Genomic DNA, 12,465 nt, shown 5'->3' on the forward strand with positions numbered 1-12,465 from the left:
CAACATGTGTACTAACTGTTTAATGAGAAACTATTTTGTTCTGTAAACCTTCATCTAAAGTGAGAATAGCAGCACAACTGGAAGAAAGTAATCGATGTCACTGAACTGTGCATGTAGAAATTTTTGAAATGGTGTATCTTTGGTTATGTATATTTTCACCAGAAAAAAAAAAAAGGTCGAGAAGAGAGAGGGTTGACATGTCGGGGGGTTGTTAACCAACGTCATAAAACAATATGTGTTCTGACTGTTTAATGAGAAACTATTTGTTCTGTAAACCTTCACCTGAAGTACAATAAAAAAAAAAAAAAAAGGAACCCATAAACATTGACAGCCTAGGCATTAGTGAGCTGAAATGGACTGGTATTGGCCATTCTGAATCAGACAATTACTTGGTCTGTTATGCTGGGAATGATAAATTGAAGAGGAATGGCGTTGTATTCATCATCAAAAAGAACATTTCAAGATCCATCCTGAAGTACAACGCTGTCAGTGATAGGATAATATCCATACGCCTACAAGAAGACCAGTTAATACGACTATTATTCAAATTTACACAGGAACCACTAAGGCCAAAGATGAAGAAATTGAAGATTTTTACCAACTTCTGAAGTCTGAAATTACTGGGGATTGGAATGAGAAAGTTGGAAACAAAGAGGGATTGGTAGTTGGAAAATATGACCTTGATGATAGAAATGACGCCTGAGATTGCATGACAGAATTTTGCAAGACCAATGACGTCTTCATTGCAAATACCTTTTTTCAACAATATAAATGGAGACTATACATGTGGACCTTGCTGGATGGAATACACAGGAATCAAATCCACTACATCTGTGGAAAGAGACAATGGAAAAGCTTAATATCATCAGTCACAACAAGGCCGGGGCCGACTGCTGAACAGACCATCAATTGCTCCTGTGCAAGTTGAAGTTGAAGTTGAAGAAAATTAGAACAAGTCCACAAGAGCCAAAGTATGATCTTGAGTATATCCCACCTGAATTTAGAGACAATCTCAAGAATAGATTTGATGCATTGAACATCAATGACTGAAGATCAGACAAGTTATGGAATGACATCAAGAAGAAAGCAAAAGGTCATTAAAAAGACAAGAAAGAAAGTAAAGGCAAAAATGAATGTCATAAGAGACTTTGAAACTTGCTCTTGAACATTGAGTAGCTAAAGCAAAAAGAAGAAATGATGAAGTAAAAGAGTTGAATAGAAGATTTCAAAGGGTGGGTAGAGAAGACAAAGTAAAGTATTATAATGACATGTGCAAAGACCTGAAGTTAGAAAACCAAAGGGGAAGAACACATTTGGCATTTCTCAAGCTGAAAGCACTGAAGAAAATAACCAAGCCTTGAGTTGCAGTATCGAAGGATTCTATGGGCAAAATACTGAACGACACAGGACGCATCAAGAAGATGTGAGGAATACATACAGTCACTGTACCAAAAGAATTGGTTGACCTCCAGTCATTTCAGGAGGCAGCATATGATCAAGATCCGATGGTACTGAGCGAAGAGGCCCAAGCTGCACTGAAGGCACTGTAGAAAAACAAGGCTTTGGGAATTGAAGAATACCAATTGAGATGTTTCAACGAACGGATGTAGCGCTGGAAGTACTCGCTCATCTATGCCAAGAAATTTGGAAGACAGCTACCTGGCCAACCGACTGGAAGAGATCCATATTTATGCCTATTCCAAAGAAAGGTGATCCATCTGAATGCAGAAATTATCGAACAATATCATTAATATCACACGCAATTAAAATTTTGCTGAAGATCATTCAAAAGTGGTTGCAGTAGTACATTGACAGGGAATTGCCAAAAGTTCAAGCAGGATTCAGAAGAAGATGCGGAATGAAGGATATCATGTAAGATGAATCATGGCTGAAAGCAGAGAATATCAGAAAGATGTTAACCTGTGTTTCATTGACTATGCAAAGGCATTTGACAGTGTGGATCATAACAAATTATGGATAACATTGCAAAGAATAGGAATTCTAGAACACCTAATTGTGCTCACGAGGAACCTGTACATAGACCAAGAGGAGTCGTCCGAACAGAACAAGGGGATACTGCATGGTTTAAAGTCAGGAAGGGCATGCGTCAGGGTTGTATACTTTCACCATACTTATTCAGTTTGTATGCTGAGCAAATAATCCAAGAAACTAGACTATATGAAGAAGAATGGGGCATCAGAATTGAAGGAAGACTCATTAACGATCTTCATTATGCAGATGACACAACCTTGTTTACTGAAAGTGAAGAGGATTTGAAGCACTTACTGATGAAGATCAAGGACTACAGCCTTCAGTATGGATTATACCTCAACATGAAGAACACAAAAATCCTCACAACTGGACCAATAAGTGACATTCTGATAGACAGAGAAAAGATTGAAGTTGCCAAGGATTTCATCTTGCTGGATCCAGAATCAACACCCATGGAAGCAGCAGTCAAGAAATCAAACGAAATATTGCATTGGGCAAATCTGCTGCATAAGACTTTTTTAAAGTGTTAAACAGTAAAGTCAAGCCATGGTGTTTTCGATCACCTCATAGACATGTGAATGCTGGGCAGTGAATAAGGAAGACTGAAGAAGAATTGATGCATTTGAATTATGGTGTTGGCAAAGAATATTGAATATACAATGGACTGCCAAAAGAATGAACAAATCTGTCTTGGAAGTACAACCAGAATGTTCCTTAGAGGCAACTATGGCGAGACTTGGTCTCACATACTTTGGACATGTTATCCGGAGGGACCAGTCCCTGGAGAAGGACGTCATGCTTGGTAAGATAGTCAGTGACAGAGAGGAAGATCCTCAAGGAGATGGACTGACACAGTGGCAGCAACAATGGGCTCAAGCATAATGATGGTTATGAGGATGGCACAGGACTGGGCAGTGTTTTGTTCTGTTGTACACAGGAGAGCTGTGAGTCAGCACCAACTCGACAGCACCTAACAACAACAACAGATAGACAGACAGATGAGATAATAAGATAGAATGATAGACAGAGATAGATAGATAGATAGGTAGGTAGATAGATAGAGAGAGAGAAAGATGGTACATTGTAGAGACCCTGGATTCTGTTCTTGCCCTCTCAATGGTGTTGAGTTTCCAGCAGGAAGTTCAATTACTGGCTGATCACCTTGAACTTATTGCAAGCTTTGTATGCTTTGACCAGACAGATCTGAGGAAGATTCAAGCTCTTCCCCAAGCCCCTCTGACTTGTCAGAATTGGGCCTCCAAATGGCCCTCCTATGGGTCCTTGGGGTTTGATTTGGAATGTGTTAAGGTGAGTCCAGGTAGGTCCGACTCTAGGGTGTAGGCAGTGCCTTTCGGGTGTCCCAGCTGGATGCCTAAGGGTTAACGAGGTCTCTCCACTCTGCTGGGCTGGTCTTCCACGGTCCCCGAATGCTGCTTGATCTCTGTGTCTCTTTTCTTTTTCAGCCATGAGGAGCTGCTCCCAGTAAGGAGTATAACGTCTGCAACTGAATCTCAAAAATGTTTCAGAAAAAAGTAGAGCTGGAAACATAACGGGAGAGAGCAAAGGGGAAAAGACAGAAACAGTGGTGAGTCTAGGGTATGTGGGAGTCCTTTGTGCTATTTTTGAAACTTTTCTATAAGTTTGAACTTATAGGAAAATAAACTTTCCAAAAAAAAATACCTCCTTTGGTTTATATTAGCCCATGGGTCTGAATCCCAGCCCAGGGGATGATCCTCAGAGCTGCGATTCCCACTCTGGATGCCCAGCCCTGGGTGGGGGCTGCTTCCCGCAGCTGTGTCATCGCGTCGCCTCAGGTCCCATCTGTTCTGTCTCCACCCTCCAGTGCCTCTTTAATCAGTTCCCTGTATTAAATTCTCCTGTTAATCTAACTGGGAGTGCTCTGTTTTCCTGACTGGACGGACTATGGCTGATCCTGGGGCCGGGCTTTGTGTGGGGGAACTGAGAAGAACCAAGGGCACACACAGGCAGGCAGGGGCAGCCGACCCTTCAGCTTGGCCTGAGCCCCCACCCCTAAGGATGCCCCTAGAATGGACATACACCCCCCCCCCGACTCCCATACTGGCTTGACTTCTGGGGCCTTGCCAATGCTCTGACAGCCCGTGGGTGGGTAAGTGCCCCAGATCAGGAGTCCAGACGGTAGACTAGAGCCCCCAGGACTTGCAGGAAGTAGGTTCCAAGGCCCTGGGGGTCCCCGCCCCGGGATTCCCCTCTCTACTGGAGAAGTGGCAAACAGTAGCCATCTCTTCTTGGTGCCCCTGCTTCCAAGGCCTCCTGGTCTCAGGCCAGCATCTCCCAGAGGAGGGCAGGGGGCAGGCCCTGCTGATTCAAGTCACAGCCCCCCTTCCACAAAGACCCTTCATGCAGACCCCACCACTTCCTCCTGGCTGATGCGAAAGCAATAGCTTGAAGGACAGCTCTCAGGCTGAGAAGGTCCAGCATGGACTGGCCACTCATGAAGGAAGTGAGGCCTATCGTGGGGCAAACCGTTCAGGGCTGATGGGCGAGGAATGCTGGGGAAGGGCCTCCTCTCTGCACTCTCTGCCCTTTCCCAGACCACCCCTTCTGCTCAGGCCAATGGAAGAAAATGGAGCAATCAGACAGTCCTAGTGTGGGCCGTGGGGGCCAGTGAGCACACACATGATGGGGACCCAGACCCTGACAGTGGGGAGCCGACGGCCGGGACAAGCAGGAAGAGGCCAGGCCAAAAGAGGGGCCACGGGGTTGGGGGGAACATGAAATAGACAATAGATAAGTGGTAACTTTGGTGAAGGGTAAGACAGTACGCAATACTGGGGAAGCCAGCACAGCTTGTCCAAGGCAAGGGCATGGAAACTCCACAGACACATCAAACTCCCTGAGGGAATGAATTGCTGGGCTGAGGGCTGTGGGGACCACGGTCTTGGGGAACATCTAGCTCAACTGGCAAAACACAGTTTATAAAGAAAATGTCCTACATTCTACCTTGGTGAGTGGCACCTGGGGTCTTTGAGCAGCCATCTAAGATACTCTATTGGTTTCACCCCTTTGGGAGCAAGGGAGAATGAAGAAAACAAGACACAAGGGAAAGATTCGACCAAAGGACTAATGGACCACATCTACCAGGGCCTCCATCAGACTGAGTCCAGTACAGCTGGATGGTGCCCGGCTGCCACCACTGACTGCTCTGACAGGGATCACAACAGAGGGTCCTGGACAGAGCTGGAGAAAAATGTAGAACAAAATTCTAACACAGACAAAAAACGGACCAGACTTACTGGCCTGACAGAGACTGGAGAAACCCCGAGAGTGTAGCCCCCGGACACCCTTTTAGCTCAGTAATGAAGTCATTCCCGAGGTTTACCCCTCAGCCAAAGATTAGACAGGCCCATAAAACAAAACGAGACTAAAGGGGCACACCAGCCCAGGGATAAGGATGAGAAGGCAGGAGGGGACAGGAAAGCTGGTAATAGGGAACCCAAGGTCGAGAAGGGAGAGTGTTGACATGCTGTGGGGTTGTTAACTAACGTCATAAAACAATACGTGTACTAACTGTTTAATGAGAAACTATTTGTTCTGTAAACCTTCATCTAAAATACAATTAAAAAAAACAAAAACAAAAGAGTGGCCACATCCTGGAGGACCTTGGACACGGTTCAGGGCTATGGGGGCTGAGCTCTGGGCACTAGGGAGCCACGGGGGATTGTAGGGGGAGGGAGATGCAGTTGCCTCCATTCGAGACCCACTGGGACCCAAACCTGCCCTTCTGCTCTCGACTGGCTCAGGGAGGCCCAGCCCAGGGCTGCCACTGGCTTTTGGGGATCTGCGGGGACCGCATCTCAGCAAGGACTTGCTGGAGCACACCCCGGGGTCAAGCGGCTGTGGCCTGGCCAGCTGGGGCTCTGAAAGGGCCGGGCTGGGGGCCCAGGGAGGGAGAGGGCGGCAGGCTGTGGTGCTGGGTGTGAGCTGTGTCCCCAAGCCCTACAGGGAGGGGAGCCGAGACAGAGAGGGAGTTGGCCTGGCCTGCGGTGATCCTGGGACTCAGGCCTCCGCTGGGGACTTCGGCAGACGTCTGGCCAGGGGTGGAAGCCCAGCACTGCTCACATGACCCGGCTCAGGGCCACAGTACAGAGCAGACCAAAGCTGGGTCGCTTTTACTGTTTTTAGGTTGGTGTTTGGTTGAATTCTGCTGCCCTAAAAGAGACGCGGAAATCCTAAGCCCCTGCACCTGGGAACGTGACCTTCTTTGGGGAAGTGAGGTCTTCTTTGAAGACCTTCTCGGTTATGTTAAGAAGGCCCTACTAGAGGGGGGTGGGCCCTAATCCCTTCTGAGGGGTGAGTATAAAAGCGGAGAACAGACCCCGAGACAGGGACACAGGAGAAGACGCCCTGCGCTGAGGCGCCTGCAGGCCAAGGATGGTGGAGACGCCAGAGGCCAGCGGAAGCTGGAGGAGACAAAGCAGGACCTTTGCCTGGAGAGGACGGAGAGCGTGGCCTTGCCCACACCCTGGATTTGGGGCTCAGCCTCCAGGACTGTGAGATGATCAATGTCTGCTCTTTAAAGCCCCCACCTGTGGCATTCTGTTACGGCCGCCCCGGGAGACAGAAAACGCACTCCTTGTTGCCCATCTGTGCGCCCTCTGTCAGCCCCTGGAAAGACACACAGGCAGTGGGCTGGCAGCAGGGGTTTATTCAGGGTTGGCTGGGGTTTGTTCAGAGCTGAGAGCAGCGGTGGAGCCTGGCCCTGCGGGGCAGGGAGAGGCCGGGCCGGCAGGGGGGCAGGGCCAGAGCACCTGGGCAGTGCAGGCGTGAGGCTGTGCGCATCCTCACTGCAACACAGGGGGGGCGGGGAGGCCGGCAAGGTCACGGGGTGTGGGGGGAGGCGGTGCTGTCACATGGCCGGCCGGTGGGCGACGTCTGGACCGTGGGGCCACAGCCCACTTGTGGGGCAGCTTCTCCTCTGTCCTGACCGCTGCCCCTAAGAACCTGCCCCCCACCCCCTGAGACAAGCCAGAGCCCCCGCTCATCCCCCAGACCCTTGTCTGTGCAGGAGCCCAGGAGGCTGCCACTTTCTAGAGCTTGGCGGGGAGGGATGTCCCCCTGGGGGAGCACAGGGCGGGGACCCCAATCTGCCGCTGAGAGGCTTGTCAAAGGGGCCGGACCCTCAGGAAGGACTCCCACTGTGCCTGGGGTCTGTGGGCGGGCCCCGAGTAAGTACTCAGGCAAGGGGAGCCACCTCTCTCTTCTGGGGGGACCATAGGCAGGACTAGGGGCTTGGCTTCAACGCTGACACCCCCAGTTCTAACCTTGCGGCCCCCTCAGATGCTGTGGCCAAAGGCAGAGCCCAGAGGGGTCATTGGGCATGCTCTACCCTCAGTGAGGTCCCCCTCAAGGCTAAGCCTGTGTCCTCCTATTTTTGACGCTGCAGAGAGAGCTCAGACACACTCTCTTGGTGCCCCTGGACTCCAGGACCCCTGCTCAGCTCCCCACCACAATGAGATGAATGGGAGGGGAGGGGCCAAGCACCCTCAGACACCCAGGGCAGCCGAGACTCGGAACTGAGGGTCCAGGGGTAGCAACTCACCGAGAGAAGCAAGCTCACGCAGGTCACTGTGGGGGAGAGAGGAGGTGAGTCCGGGAAGGCAGGCCCAGCACCAGGGGCCCAGGGCAGTCAGGGCAGGGCACTCACTGTCAGGGTCCAGGAGGTACACCTCCTCCTGCAAGAACCCATTGGCCAGGGCCACCTCCCAGAACTTCTTTATGGCCTCCTCGTTGTCCTGAAGGTTCCGGCCTGCAAGGGCGGGGGGGGGGGGCCGGGGCTGGGCGGCCAGCTAGGGTGGGGGCCACTGCTCGCTCCCCGTTGACTGTCTGCGGGGATGGAGCTCGGGGACTGACCCAGGCCTCCACGGTCATCACAGTCACTCAAGAATGCCCCTGAGTTCCCTCCATCCCCCTCTCAGAGCTGGGGGGACCCAGGGAGGCGGGGGCCAGGGCAGGAGGCCCAGAGGGAGTGGAGGACGGAGAGACAGCCCGGGCAGTGCCCAGGCCTCAGCTTACTGTAGAGTTTCATGACCTTCTGGGTCTCGTCTCCTTTGCGGAGAGTCACGCTCATGATGGCGTAGGTCTTGTAGTCCGTGAACAGCACGCGGATCTCTTTGCTCCCTGGAAGACACACCGTCGCCAAGGGCTCTAGGGAGGCTCTGGGCTCGGGCTCATGGATCTGCAGACACCTCCCCAGAGCACACTCCCACCTCGCGTGCATGCTCACATACAGCAGGTGTGCACACACAGCACACACACAAGTACAGAGACACATACGCACACACACAAACATACAAGTACAGAGACACACGTCCAGACACATGCAGACACACACACCCAAGTACAGACACACACACAGACACACAAGTACAGACACACAGACACACATAAGTATAAGGACACACATATACACACACAAACACACACAGCACACACTTACGTGGGCACACAAAACGGACTCACAAGTATAGACACATATGCACACACAGACACACACAGCACACACAGGACACACGCACAAGCACACACAGCACTAACATACACGGACACACGTGCGCACACATGCAGACTGCACATTCATGCACAAGCATAGATGCACACACACACACACACACAGACACACACATGTACATACAGCACTGGTACACAAACACACAAGCCCACACACACAAACACACTAACAAGTCCATACACACAAAAGCATCCATATAAATACACACACACACCCAGAGGCCAGAGCAAGCCCTCTGGGCTCCCTGAAGGTGGCATCCCTGAGAATGGTGGACAGGGAACCCCTCTGACAGGGAAAGAAGATGCCTGACTGGATGTTTCCTGAGTCTCATAGAGGAAGTGGTCACCCCTCACATCAACCTTGGAGATGGAGGCCGGAGGCTGGGGCTGTGGGGTGGTGCCACAGGCCCCTGGATTCCTGGGCACCTGCACGACCCTGAGCACCTGGGCACCTGAGCACCCGGGAAACTGCACAGCCCTGAGCACCTGGGCACCTGGGCACCTGGGTACCTGCACAGCCCTGAGCACCTAGGCACCTGAGCACCTGGGAAACTGCACAGCCCTGAGCACCTGGGCACCTGAGCACCTGGGAAACTGCACAGCCCTGGGCACCTGGACACCTGAGCCACTGGATTCCTGGGCACCTGCATGGCCCTGAGCACCTGGGCACCTGAGTACTTGGGAAACTGCACAGGCCTGTACACCTGAGCACCTGGGCATCTGGGCATCTGGGCACCTGCATGGCCCTGAGCACCTGGGCACCTAAGCATTGGGAAATTGCAAAGCTCTGGACCCCTGGGCATCTGGCATCTGGGCCCCTGGGCATCTGGGCACCTGCACAGCCCTGAGCACCTGGGCAGCTAGGAAACTGCACAGTCCTGGGCCCCGGGCACCTACATGACCCCTCATGAGCTGCAGCCAGGGGCTCTGACCCAGGTGGCCTGCAGCCTCCGAGCCAGGTCCTGCCCAGGAAGGGCCTGGTCATCTCCCTCCAGAGCCGCAGAGCCCAGCAGAGCCCAGCAGAGCCCAGCAGAGCTGCAGAGCCCAGCAGAGCCGCAGAGCCCAGTGGAGCCCAGCAGAGCTGCAGAGCCCAGCGGGGCCAGGGCGGCAGGAATGTCTTCGGGGAGGGAGCAGGAGGCCCAGTGACCAGGCACCGGTGTGGGGAGGAGGGAGAGCCCCAGCACAGGGTTTCTCACCTGAGCCTCTGGACACTGTGTAAGTCCCGGGGACAGCCCTCTGTGAGGCCCGGTCAGTCTCCTTCACACAGCGCTTCAGACTAGAATACAGCAGACACCCGACAACCAGGGCCACCCAAGCCCCTCCATGCCCTCAGGCAAGACCACGGAGGAGGTCCCAGCACCCCAGCTCCAGAGACAGGACCCCTGCCTGAGCCCCCTGTGCTGCCCTCTGGGAGTGGACAAAGGGGGAGGGGGGAGGGCCCACCCCTCCATATGTAGGGGGGCCCACCTCTGAGGCACAATTGGGGCATCGCTGAGGGGTTCAGGGTGCTCCCCCTTCCAGGGGACCCACAGATGGAATTGGGCTGGCCAAGTGCGAGAGGCAAGTACTGGCTCCGTAGGCAGCAAGCAAGGAGTGTGGATGCCGGGCCGGCCACGCTCTGTACCCTGACCCCTCTCGGGGTGGGGGGCTGTCACTTCCCACCATCTTAGGGACGAAGGAACTGCAGCCCCAGTGGTCACCTCGCTGCCTGGTCAAAGTCCTAAGCTCGGGGCTGAAGCCCAGGCCCCAGGGGCTGAGTCCCAGCCGCGGCCCAGCCCCCTGTACTGTCCCTGATCACAGCTGTTCCTGGGCACTCACCTTGGGGAGGGGCTAGAGCTGGTGCTCCTAGGACCGCCGGGGAACAGAATGGAGTCCTGGGTGTGGTCTGGAAAGGGTTTCCGCCCCACACCCCTCAACAGCGCAGGCGCCTGGGGCTGGGAGGGCCCCACCTCTGGACGGCAGGCCACAGGCAGCTCTGCGGGCAGAGGGTCCCCTCCCCATGGCAGCGAGCCCGCGGGGGCCCCCACTTACTCATCATAAACGCTCGTCAAGGCCAGGGTCTTTCCTTGCAGCTGGACGAGCGCAGCCCCCATCTTCTTCAACTTGTTCTCAGTGAAATGGTGACCCAGCTTGGAGGCCAGGCCGATCTCGTACCAGAAGCCTGAGAACTAGGGGGTGGGGGCTTGGAGGAGAGCTGTCCCCAGGACCACAGGAGCTCCTGCATCCAGGTAAGGGGCCCCTCGGGGGGCTCTCAGGGGCCAGCTCCTCACCCACCAGGGTGAGACCCAGTTGGGAAGTTCAGGGAGGGGATGACCCATACTGTGAGCACCTCCTGGAGGAGATGGAATGTTCTGGAAGCCCAAGTCCTGAAGAGTACCCCACATGTGGTCTGCCCAAGACCCCCTCCCACAGGAGCCTGGGAAGTACCTTGGCGAGATCAAAGTTGGGTTGCTTCAGCTCCTGGTGCTTAGCATCCTGCGTGCAGGCCGCCAGCACCACACAGAGCCCCAGCAGCGCCGCCAAGATCCTGCCCTCCATGTTCCCAGAGCCCCCAAGCATTGCACCTGGCCTGGGACCCTGGCTTTATACCTTTGGCGCAGCGGGTGCTCGGCAAGGAGGCACACCTGCTACCCATTAAGCAGACTTGGCAGCACACCACGGCCAGCCCAGGGCCCACCCGCCCCGTGATGGCAGGCCACAGGCGGCCCCTGGGGCAGAGGGTCTCCTGGTCTGTGAACAATCAGGCCCTCACGCACTCATCCAGCATCATTGGGACCAGGAGCCCCTAGAGGCGGCCACTGGCTCTCAGGTCTGCAAAGTGGACAGTGAGTCCACTGCGGGGCGTTGCCAGGCTCTGCACGTGAGGGACACTACAGGGTGAGCCAGGACTGAGCCTGGCCTGCAGGACCCCAAATCTCAAAGAGACGGGTGGCCCCCCGAGAAGCACTTTGGGAATGTGGGCTCGGCTAGGGGTCTGTGAGGACGTGGGACAGGCCTGGGTCATGGTCCAGGCTCAGCGTCCTCCCAGGAGGTCTGCAGCAGGGGCCTCAGACTGCAGATGTTGTTGAGGCCTGCTGGCCACTGCCCAGCCCCGATGGCCCCAAGTTCAGCACGGGGTCCCCTTGCGCCCCGGACAGGCACAGCACTTCCAGGCACCGCTGGAGAGAAGAAAGAAGGGGCACACTCAGCCTCCGGGACCCAGGTCGGCTAGGGCAGGGGGCGCCTGGGGCCTGGACGGTGGGGGCGGACTGTGCCACCAGGCACTGAGGAGTGGGCCGGGACGTGCAGAACTTCCCTGCCCACTGACGTCCTGAGCCCTTTGAAGAAGCAGTAATGACCCAGCGATCAGCACATGGTCCCCCGAGGCACCCAGGGGTGGAGCTGAAGGGGGGCAGCGGACCATCTGGGTCATCACCAGGCACAGAGCCAGGGCACCCAACCCCCTCTCTGCCTCCTCTCTTTGCCCGCCAGACTGTCCTCTCAGCAGGGATGGTGACTCCCACCTCACAGGGGAGGGCTGGGCTCTGGCAGGAAGCACCTAGCCTCCAGCACACAGATAAACAGAGATCAAATGCTGAATAAGTGAGGGAGGGGGGAGACAGACCAGGGAGAGCAGGAGGAAGGCAGGAAGGGAGGGAAGGAGAGGGGGGGATGGAGAGAGAAAGATACGGATAGGTAAAAGATACAGATTGACGAGATTAGGTAGGTAGGTAGGTGGGTAGGTAGGTGGGTAGGTGGGTAGGTGGGTGGGTAGGTGGGTAGGTAGGTAGGTAGGTAGGCGGGTAGGTAGGCAGGTAGGTGGGCGGGTAGGCAGGTAGGTACGTAGGTAGATGGGTAGGTAGGTGGGTAGGTGGGTAGGTGGGTGGGAAGGTAGGTGGGTAGGTGGGTAGGTAGGTAGGTAGGGAGGTGGGTAGGTAGGTAGGT

The 12,465-nt window shown here is 54.6% G+C and overlaps 1 protein-coding gene across 1 annotated transcript in view; it reads right to left on the reverse strand.

The window, feature by feature from the left end:
- Positions 1-11,541: 11,541 nt before the first annotated feature.
- The window catches only part of LCN8 (lipocalin 8), an 8,602-nt gene continuing 7,678 nt past the window's right edge, over positions 11,542-12,465 (reverse strand). Inside the window, exon 9 of the mRNA XM_023725809.1 lies at positions 11,542-11,699. Within this exon, the coding sequence (XP_023581577.1) occupies positions 11,542-11,699 (158 nt within the window). The remainder of the gene's footprint in view (positions 11,700-12,465) is intronic.

The sequence above is a fragment of the Trichechus manatus genome, unplaced genomic scaffold, assembly GCF_000243295.1.
Source record: "Trichechus manatus latirostris isolate Lorelei unplaced genomic scaffold, TriManLat1.0 scaffold00420, whole genome shotgun sequence".
Lineage (NCBI taxonomy): Eukaryota > Metazoa > Chordata > Mammalia > Sirenia > Trichechidae > Trichechus > Trichechus manatus.